The sequence below is a fragment of the Cydia fagiglandana genome, chromosome 7 (assembly GCF_963556715.1).
Source record: "Cydia fagiglandana chromosome 7, ilCydFagi1.1, whole genome shotgun sequence".
NCBI lineage: Eukaryota > Metazoa > Arthropoda > Insecta > Lepidoptera > Tortricidae > Cydia > Cydia fagiglandana.
In genome coordinates this window covers 12852433-12864250 of record NC_085938.1, presented here as the reverse complement: position 1 = coordinate 12864250, position 11818 = coordinate 12852433, and the positions used below count along the sequence as shown (strand labels likewise).

Below are 11818 nucleotides of genomic sequence, written 5' to 3'. Positions count from 1 at the left end.
CTGACATTCCAACCCAGGGGAGAAATTAGGCCTTGTTGGGATTGGTCCAGTTTCCTCACGGTGTAAAATGTCTATGAATATATATTTATATTATGATTTTATAATGTTATTAGTTATGTCAAAGGTGCAGTGTCGGTGTAAAGTTAACTTAGACGAACTCCAGCAAAATCTTCAAACTCTCTTGACTCCTCCTAAAAGCTTGCGGGTAGCAATGACATGCGCTCTAGACTTGTGGATTCCATAACATTATTCAGGCGCCGTATTGATGACACACCGTGGATTGTATTTACATCAAGCACTTTGCTATACCTTTCAAGTAAGGCGTTATTCGGCGTTTGTAAATAATATGTGACGTTCCACGGCAAAAGGTACCATATGGTGGCTGGCGCTTACGTCGCATAGCACCGCAATAATATTGGAGCGACGTATTAATAATAGCGTAAGCGCCAACCGCCATAAGGTACCTTTACCCGTGGGACGTCACATATAAGGTGTAGGGGGCCAATTTCAACTGCGGGGTACTTACAACTAATCGAACTTCCATGTTTTACATTATTAACTAGAGTGCCATATGTCCAGATAGCGAAAAAAATCTGTTGTGTGTGACCAGTTAATAATGTAAAACATGGAAGTTATTTCGATTAGTTAAAATCACCGCACAATCGAAATTGTCCCCCACCACCTTAATTATGTTTTTAATAAGTCAGAGTAAATTAGTCGGTAACCTCTTAGCTCCTTATTCATCATAAAACGTAGCAACCTCTTACAAACCTCTGTTTAATTTTGTCTTGATTTTGTCCCTATCAAATATTTTTAATTGTCAAAATGACGGATAGGGATAAACTATTATCAAATGTTTGTTATATTTGACAGACGTTTATGAACAACGCCAAAATTTAGGAACAGCGTAGTTAAGTTTAAATAATCAACAGACATCGTTAATTTTATAGCATTTTTAGTGCAACTGCAGCATAGTGGTGTTAACGGAATTGGTATAGATAATTCCAACTGAAATGGTAAATTAAGGTTAGTGTTAAAGTAATTAACGCTAATTAATAGTTAGGGTTGAAATTGTTAATACCAATTCCGTTAACACCTCTCCGCTGCACCGAAAATTCTGTAAAATTAACGATGTCTGATAATCAATATGTAATAACCTATAATACACACACGCTATTTATTTTACGAATACTAATACAACGCAACCATTTCATACAAAATTGGCTGTAAGTTTAATTTCAATTTATTCGATTCGATTTAACTTAAATATGCTGCAACCCTGTCAGTTACCTCGTCAGTGTAATTTTAATTTTAATATCGATTCTGGATATTAAATTGGAAACAACTGAAAAATATATACAGTCACTTCCACAAAAATGTTCTTACGAATGTAGTAAATATGGCGCCGTAGAACGGTGCGATTCGGGAAATGAAATAGAGATGCACTAGATAAGATATAGTAAAGATATGTGACGTTCCACGGCAAAAGGTACCATTGCCCCCACTGAATATTGGAGCCGCGTTAATAATAAGCGTAAGCGCCTGCTGCCATAAGGTACCTTTTTCCGTGGATCGTCACATATCTTTACTATTTCATATCTAGTGAATGTTTAACGGCGCGATATCTTAAAGTTCGAATCGCGCCGGAACATTAAAAACTTAAATCGAAATATTTGACCCCAATAAGTTTTCATTTTCGACAATACCTTAAATGTGCCTACTTTGCCCCAAAATTCAAAATTTTAAATTAAGTAATGTAGAGAAACAAGAATAGCATAGCCACCACAGACAGCCGATGCTTTAACTAGACAAAAAATCAAACCAAACATAATTGTATTCAATAATTTAATAATATTTAAGTATACAGTTACTATCTACTAACTAATCAAACTGGAACGGGTAGGGTATTTCATAGTCGTCCATGCCAAATCCCTCGTAGTCGGGAAACTGCGGACCAACCTTGGCAACTGCAAAAGAAGCATTCCTCAACAAACAATACAAATGAACACAATAGGATTACGAATCGTTTACGACGCTAATTACATCTGATATGCGTAACGTGTCTGTTTGTTAAATATGGTGTTAATGGTCTGGGTAATCATTAGCGAAATTGGGAAATTGAAATTCGCTTTTTAGAATACGAAAATACTAATTACGAAATAAAAAGTTGGCTCGAACTAGGATTTAGGACGGATTTGCGCGAGCAGGGGGCGATTTTTGAATTTCAATCACTCGATTTCGTGACTCGAAAATCAATGGACAACGGCGATGTGCTAATTTTTGAAATACGAGCGATAGAAATATGGAATCTAGTGGTACTGACCACCCGTTTTCATTTATATTAGTAGAATTTAAATGCCTAGTAGTGGAGATATTATTGAACGAAATTCAAAAATCGGCCCAGTACGCTGCCCTTACGAGTACTTTGACTTGCAAGATGCAATACACTCATAATACTCATATATGTCAATATTTACTAGTGTTGAACACCTGAAATTTATTTCAGTACGCTCGATCCTAACATGGTTTTCCTTGATCAATAATGAATAAGTGTTTAATTAATTGTAATATTTCATACCATGATATAAAAATGCGTTAAATTATAAAACAATAGCGAAGTGCATATCTAATCTGGCGTCTTCTAATACGAAAGATTGACAGAGCTGGGCTCTTATTCTTAGGAAATGAATTCCCGATTTTGGTGCACAAAGTACTAATTCGATTACCTAGTTGTATAGTAAATAATATGAATAATTGTCAGAATACTTACAAATAGGACCACCAGGTCCAAATATTCGCTTTGGATAAACTTCCACGGGGACGGGCACAACCTTTTCCAAATAGCGTACGACTGGCCCACGGGCGACTACTCCTTGAGGTAGTCCATGTGGATATCCTTGTGAATATTGAGGTATCCCTTGAGGTATCCCTTGATGTATTCCTTGTGGTATCCCTTGATGAATTCCTTGAGGTATTCCTTGGGGAATCCCTTGGTGTAACCCTTGGGGTATTTGCTGTTGTACCACGTGATGTCCCTGAGGTATGGCTTGAGGAATGATTTGCACTGCAGGTTGGTGATGACCATGATGAGGTGGTGCTGCATGAAGACTCGGTCCACTCTTCGAGACGACGGCGTTGAAGCCGTGGACAGGGTCCGCCGTGTAATCGACTGTTCGAACGGAGCCGTCGGGTTCCACAAGGGAATATTGTCCTGGAATAAGTTAATTTCATCATCATCATCATATCAGCCAGAGGACGTCCACTGCTGGACATGAGCCTCCCCCAAAGAGTGCCACAATTACCGGTCTTGCGCCACACGCATCCAGCGGACTCCCGCGACCTTTACCAGGTCGTCAGTCCACCTTGTGGGGGCTCTACCCACGCTGATAAGTTAATTCAGGTTATTTTAATGTTACGCTTTTAATACTCAATTGTGGCGAATACTTCAATTAGCTACAGATGTAGTGCATAATTGTTTTCCGTCGTATTATCTCGGAAACGTTCGTATTTGTCATGCTACTTCAGTCAACCTCAGTACTTTTTGTACCGAAACTGACTGAAATATCAAGACACGTTCGTACGTTTCCGTGAAAATACGATGGAAAATAATTATGCACTACATCTGTATTATTAATTTGACTTATTATGCTCTAGCCTTTTTCCGTGTAATATATTGCCCTTTCCCAAACAGTCATGGCAGTATTGTTTAATAAATCGGCGAATACAACGTATAGTTTAGCAAACAATGCCATGAAAACAGTCAGAGATCAAGATAAAGTAGTTACTGTGCCTTGTAGTTAATACTCTGGGAACTGCGATTGTATGTGATGTATAATGTAGTGTAGGTACAAGATTCATTCTCAACTGCATAATTCTTGAAAGTATAGTGTATAGACTTTTTGATGTTGCATTATGTTGAAGGAGTTAGTATTTATTGGGCATAAGTATATGATTTTTTCAAAACGTTGTTTTCAAAATATTATATTTATATTTTCAAATATGTACTACCTAGATATAACTATTTTTTTTTATTACAACTACATATAACTATCGTAAATAGATAAGTCTCCTTTTTTCTTTCTCAGCTTCTGGTGTAAGTAGATGTAAATATTAGCTAAATTTAGGCCATATTAAAAAACCGAACAAATGCGAGTCGGAGGCGGCAACCCAGGGGTTCATACAAATTTAACTTCGTTTTTATTTCATTTTTATCTATTTTAATTCTTATAAATTTATAGTTTTGAGATTTGGCCTTGTACTGATATTATAAGATGATATTACTTGCCAAATTTCATAGTTCTAGGTCAACGGGAAGTACCCCAATAAATTTTGATCCCCAATTTGATTTGAGAGTGTCGACGGACAAAAAGTGACCCTATAAGGGTTCTGTATGTTTCCTTTTGAGGTGGAACCCTATAAACGACTTATTTGGGTTTCAGCGTAAACAGTTCTTGAAAAATAGGTATCTTCTATGTATTCTAGGTACATTTGTAGACAAACACAGAACTTGTAGGAACTTTACCTAACGCGCTGTTTTTTATTTAAATACCCATTGAAATTTGAAATATATTATTTTATATACCTTGTACCTTTTTTTTATGAGTTTTTCGGAACTTTTGTACGAAATATCATTTGATATTTACCAGTCGCTTTTCGAGGAAGGAAAACATCGTGAGGAAACCGGACTAATCCCAATAAGGCCTAGTTTACCCTCTGGGTTGGAAGGTCAGATGGCAGTCGCTTTCGTAAAAACTAGTGCCTACGTCAAATCATGGGATTAGTTGTCAAGCGGACTCCAGGCTCTCATGAGCCGTGGCGAAATGCCGGGATAACGCGAGGAAGAAGAAGAGGAGATACCTTGTACAACATCACCATCTCGTGTCTCGTGTTGTGACTTCACGTCGCCGGTGCTGTGATCTGCGACTCCGTAGTTGAAGGCGTATCTGGGACGATCTTGCTGAAATGCAGTGAATCTTTTGTTATGTATTTGTCAACATTTTTTATTTAATCACTATTGACATCTGACTCAACTAAATATTTATGTTTTTTTTTAAAGCAAGTACAACCATTTTGACATCGTCTCTTTTGTGTATTACCTACCATTGTCTATGTATGTACACGTATGTGCATTAATTGAAATTTGTATTTTTCAGGTTACTTTCATTATAATTTATAACATTAAACTATAATATTTAAATTAACAATTTCAATACGGTTAGGCCTTAATACGTCACTATAGATTTAGATTATATTGATTAAAATATCTAAACTATTTCTTGGTGATTATCAAACACTCACTACAAATAAATAAAACACTTACATAATATCCTTCATAAGATCCATCTACCGGGGGCTGAAAAACTCCTTTATGTTTGGGATTAGGAACAGCCTGCGCCACTACAGCGATCACCACCAACGTTACACACTCTAGGCAATACATTATGCAAACACTACACAAATGCGACTGCAGAGCTGAATGTCTGATCCCTGAATAAGACAATAGAGGGTGTACGAGTACTTATATGTGGCCTTATTCGTCAGTGAGCGCCAGCCTTGGGCACGGCTTCCGAAAATGAAGTTTCCTTGCGCGGACGCGGCGGCTAATTGAGAAAATTTTCGCAGGCCACAATGGTCGCATGTAGATTACGTTGCAACACCATATTGCCTTTATGGGAGCTGCTCAATCTCGAGACAGGTGCATCGCGTGGCCACGTTTTATGGAACGAGTTCATATTCCGCAGTGGTTTTAGAATACTCATGATCTAGAGAAGCGGTAGCTTGTCCAAGTTCAACGAAAGAGGAACTCGCGACGCAGCAACCGTGTGTAATATTACACGAACCATTTCGAGCTATTGTGATCCTACAACTTGAAACCTACTAGTTGGTCTACAATCTTCACAACTTGAAAGCTATTTAACCTACACACATGAAATTTGGCACATTTATCAAACCAGCTAAAGGTTTGATAAATGTTTCATGTAGATGTAAATTACAATTTTTTCTTAATGTAGCTCACAAACGGTTATTCATAAATTAACGTATAAGAAACGGCATATTTTATGACTGACTGATTTAGGTCAGAAACCTAACCTACATTCAGATGTTGAAATTTTGCAATAAGGTACACTATTAGGTGTATGCAGAGGGAAAAAAACTGGTCAAGTGCGAGTCGGACTCGCCTTTCAAGGGTTCCGTACATCACATAATTTTCAACATTTTTTTGTACGTGGAACGTCTTGAAAAACCCGAATGGGTCAATCAAAAACCAGATGTAACATGAAGTTTTCTGGCGTGGTGGCTTATATCTTTACATCTCTGAAGATTAAATGCCGAACAATAGTACAAGTGTCCAAATGCGTAGAGCTGAAAACAGTGAAAACTCGAGCGTCCGACGGGTCGCGCTTCCTACAACTTCCGAAAGTGTTTTAAAAGCGAAGGCCGAAGAGAGATAATACCTACAGGATGGCCAAAAATAAAAGTGTATTTCCGTAGCCAGGGAGGTTTTGGGATTATACTGAGCGACTTTTAGTAAGGGACCAACCCCGAAATCGCGAAAAAAGAAGTATCCTCCCATAGAAAACGGACAAGCCTAAATGTATGAAACAGCCAAATTTTTCCTCGCGATTTCAGGGTTGCACGTTGGCAACGGGAATACACTTAGTTTATTTTTTAGCCACCCTGTATACCTAGTGCTTTTTAAAACACGTAACAATAGTAACCTAATCAATCAGTACAGTCAGCAACAGAAGTTGCTAAGCGGGTGAGTGGTTTAAAATGATCTGGACGCGACTTTATAGTTAAGACAATAAGAGCATGTCAAGGTAATTTTGAACAACTTCTGCTGTTGACTGTACTACAAGTACCATTGCGGCTATGTGCCAGTTACAGCCTAGTCGCATTTTTTGTCTTCAGTCCGACTCACGCTTGAAGCTAAAGGAACGCCACTTTGGGACGCTTCGGGCCTTCGGTCTTATGCGGATATCGGCCTATGGCCTTCGCAATAGCTGTCTACATCACGTTTCACTTAAACCATTGCGGCTGTGTCCCTAAAAAACGTTAACCGCATTTATGTTCTTAAATCCGACTCACGCTTGACTCTAGATTTCTAATAGGTTTTCCTGTCATCTTTAGGTAAAGGACTATTTTGTATATTTTTTTCAGAATTTTAGACCCAGTAGTTTCGGAGATAGAGGGGGGGGAATGGTCATTTTTTGTCTATTTTCTTGAATAACTTCTAAAATTGTTATCCTAAATTTATAACAAAACTATATTTGAGATTCCCAAAATGAGTTCTTTCGTTTGATATGTAACACGATATAGTTTTCAAAACTTTGTTTTTTAATTTTATTGTTTACCCCCCAAAAGTAGCCCCTATGTTTAAAATTCATTTGTTGACGTTACATATCTGTCTTTGGGTCACAGACTTACATATGTGTACCAAATTTCAACTTAATTGGTCCGGTAGTTTCGGAGCAAATTGGCTGTGACAGACGGACAGACGGACAGACAGACGCACGAGTGATCCTATAAGGGTTCCGTTTTTTCCTTTTGAGGTACGGAACCCTAAAAATGAAAATTGAAAATTATTTGATAATTGGCATCAAGGTACATATAGGGAAAAATTTGAAAACTGACAATTATTGATAATCCGATTGAATAATTAAACAAATATTGATAATTATTACATTAATTTAGTCTTATAGATTAAAAACCTAACCCTTCCAAATGACCTAGAAACTTTGTGCCATCTTGTAAGAAAAGTTTCTCGATAAAAAAAAGCTATAGAATTAGTACCTTCATGCTGATTTAACTAAACGTTTTTTTTTCGATGTAACAGGATATCCGAGTCATTAAACCCACAAGGAATTGTTGATGTTTAACTTTAGCTAATCATGAATGACGAAAATTAGACACGTCCGTCGTGCTGTTGTTTTTTTAATTACTAGGATTTACATCAAAATGTTTACTTATATTAATCTCTTCACGCACAATTCAATAATGATGATGATGATGATGACAAAGTAACGCCTGAGTCTATTCATTATTTCTTCACACACACACTTTGTATTAAGATGATAAAAATAAGTTTTTGGCAAAAATTTCATTTTTGGTACACGCTTTTATCGCTGACTGTTCTTTTCCTACAACAGACAACTAATACTCATCAAGACAATTCTAAAAACCCCTAACACAATTTTATTAGGTTGCGTTGTTTCGTCACAGAGTTCCTATGGCCACCTATAATATTGCATTGTCATCCAATTTATTTATACATGCATGCAAAATTTCAGCTCAATCCGAAACCGGAAAGTGGATCAAATTTAACTTGCAAGATTTGATTACAGACAGGCAACGGGACAGGTGAAACTAAATAAAAGCTTGTAATAAATAAGTTATTGCAACAAGAGATCAAATAAACGTGGACTATCCTTTTAATTTCTAAAGATATCTGAAATTGTATTGCCTTAATGTGGAGTGGGCACAACTTACTCATTGAGTGCGTAGACAGGACATACGGGCCATTTTTTCATACAATCTGATTAAATTGACAATGTTTCGGTTCGTGTGGTATGAAATGAAATTCAAGGACATTGCCTCACTGATCCCATTCTATGTTGACCGTGTGGCTGCTAGAGGAAAATGACAATCAAATCGCCTATTTATTTTATGATCCGAATCCTTTTGGTTAGATTTCAGAAAACATTTATTTTTGTATAATAACACTAAAGTTGATAAAGTTGAGTAATTGTTTTATGCGTAGCTCACCTAGAACAAAAGGGTAATAATTTATCCAAACGCTATTATTTGGATATCACCATGGCTACCATGAGGACAGCCTTCGCAGGTGTTTGTATCTCAAAAGCATTATCTCAATGTAATCTTTATGGTTTCATTGTTAACCATGGTTCCGTGTAAGTAAGTAGCCCTTGTGCAATTTTACTAACTTTAGTAAATACAAGAAAAATATCACATTTAAACTATTCAATTTTATGACCACGATCTTATTTGTAAAATGCTTACAAAACCCTGTTACTATAGATATAGGCAGACAAGAAATGGTACAAATTAAAAAGAGGCAACATGCCGGCTTAATCATAAGATGTATGGCTCTTATAAAACAAAAAGGTTTAAAAAAAAGTGGCAAATCCTAGTGTCCTCCCATTTTATTACATTGATTTGAAAGGGACGACACTACGATGTTGCCACTTTTTAATTTCTACAATTTCTTGTCGGTCTATAATCCTCTGCTATCCACCTGTCAGCCGGCTGAATTTATGCAATCACCGTAGTATGTAGTTACGCATTAGCTTACCTACATAAAAAACAACGGGTTGCTCTCCGGGAGTGCCGACAGAAGTGAAAACTCAATGACTAGTCCAAAATGTCTGCAGCACTATGTATAATTGACCCATCCTCCTTTCTGTTGAAAAACTTTAGATCCAAAATTGCTGGCCAGTGAGCTTAAATTTGTAGCGTTAATTGTTTAAAATTCGAATAGAAATTGTAAAGTTAACTTGCAGACCTCGCATCTAAATATATTTGGTCATGGTATTTTGAGTTTTATTCATCAGTAGGTACTAGAGTTCACTTTTATTAGCGATTTCATCAAGACGTAGCTTTATTGAATTATATTGGAGTGATATAAAGTTAGAATGTAACTGTGAGATTCTCGTATTTCAGCGCGTACAAGATTAGAACTTTGAGCTTTATTGCTATATATAAAAGTCCAGTTTTAAATAATTGACCTGATTATGATACGTTATGACTAAAGTTCTTTAGTGAATAACATTATCCGCCACACATGACATGACGTCAGCACGTTACGCGTTACGCTGTCTCGAGTTTATCATTTTTTTCCCCACCTCAAAAAGTGCTCAGCGCCGCTAAAGAAGTTTTCACTTCAAAAACTTACTCGTAAAATTTATCTTTATATATTTTTTATAAAAATCACTATTTATACAAAGTACCTACTAATTCTTATTTAATTTAATTGTTATAGCCCATATTACATTACAAATGATTTTTTACTATATTTAAATCATATGGAATGAAAATTCATAGCACTTCATTGTGTGCAGATTACTTAGTCCAGGGCCCCTAGCCAAGATGATAATCGTTTGCAGAACCGTTTAAACTTAGCGTTTAACTTAGCGTTTTGTTTCGTTTTCTACAAACGATTGTCGTCTTGGCTAGGCTTGGTTTATCATAATTTGATCACAGTGCAGTATCTGAACATTTCGAACCGATGTATTATGTCCTTCTATTCTGAGACTAGGGGTAATTGCTTTACGTAACAGTACGCAATACACCATACTCATTCACAAAGAGTATTGTGTGTTTCTGACGAATTCTTGCGGTACTTTTGTCAATGAATTTGTTTTTGTCTTTCAATTGTCTGGCATTACTATTATTTTAGCATATTAAGCTTATTTGATTGTTTATCGAAGAAATGTTAAATTAATACTTACAGACTATGCACATATTGCTGCCAATTTTTTTAGGGTCCCGTACCCAAAGGGTAAAACGGGACCCTATTACTAAGACTTCGCTGTCCGTCCGTCCGTCCGTCCGTCCGTCTGTCTGTCACCAGGCTATATCTCACGAACCGTGATAGCACAGTTGAAATTTTCACAGATCATGTTTTTCTGTTGCCGCTATAACAACAAATACTAAAATCATAACCCTCCTTTTGCGTTGCCGTAGTCGGGTAAAAACAGAATAAAATAAAGATTTAAGTGGGGCCCCCATACAGCAAACGTGATTTTTGACCAAAGTTAAGCAACGTCGGGCGTGGTCAGTACTTGGATGGGTGACCGTTTTCTTTTTGCATTTTTTTCCGTTTTTGTTTTGCTTTATGGTACGGAACCCTTCGTGCGCGAGTCCGACTCGCACTTGCCCGGTTTTTTTTGAGTAAACGCAGATGACATGACTAAACTTTACTAAGATATAAGATAGATTTAGATAATAATTTCAATTGATTTGAAATTATTTATTACAATCAAAGGTCACTTATATTAACAATACCTAAGTCTATTTGATAATATTGTTTAATTTGTACCTGTATAAATAAATAATTCTCCTACACATTTTAAACACATCTCCAAGCACAATGAACCAAAAAAGGAAGGAAAATGTAAAATAAGTAGCAAAAACGGTTTGTTTACGATTACGATCCATTACATGTCAAAAGCGACCCGGCACTGCCATTCATAACATAGAACTGATACCATCGCGTTTCCATACAGACGCAATGTATGCTGACGTATCAGACATCTACCTACATGAATAAATGCAAGGACCAGTAAAAGGGCCCACTGATTAACAGGCCGCCGGACGGTATCGGCCTGTCAGTTAGAACAAAATGTTGACAGTTCCGAACAACTGACAGGCCGGTACCGTCCGGCGCACTGTTAATCAGTGGGCCCCTTAACGCATTTCTCAATGCATTCTTAGTAAAGAAAATTCGACCTAGCGCACCTGATTCTAGCGACCTTCACCAAGGAGAAGTTTTGGCGGAAGGATGTCAAGTTTTGGCGATTTTGCACAACCATAATGTGATATGTAATAATGTTTAGTTTTAAAATATATTAGGAATATTATATGTATGGGCATGGGCCACTAGTTGACTGAAGTAATGATTTTCATTTCATTTATGATTTAAGGCCCCCTAATAGGTTCCTCTGTGTTCTCCTCTCAATTTCTCTGAGTGTAAGCGCTGCGGATACTGTACGTGGTCTATATCATGTTTTTGAATTTTAATTTGTTGTAAGTTTTGACAAAAAGAGTAATAGAAAGTAAGTACCTACCCTCAAAAATA

The 11818-nt window shown here is 36.9% G+C and overlaps 1 protein-coding gene across 1 annotated transcript; it reads right to left on the bottom strand.

The window, feature by feature from the left end:
- Window positions 1-1831: 1831 nt before the first annotated feature.
- On the bottom strand, window positions 1832-5636 carry LOC134665883 (pro-resilin-like). Its single transcript, XM_063522916.1, has 4 exons — window positions 5321-5636; window positions 4858-4957; window positions 2771-3211; window positions 1832-1967 (listed from the first exon to the last, which is right to left on the bottom strand). Exons 1-4 carry the CDS (start codon window positions 5438-5440, stop codon window positions 1882-1884), a joined length of 747 nt encoding a protein of 248 aa, XP_063378986.1. The 5' UTR covers window positions 5441-5636; the 3' UTR covers window positions 1832-1881.
- Between the last annotated feature and the right edge of the window lie 6182 nt (window positions 5637-11818).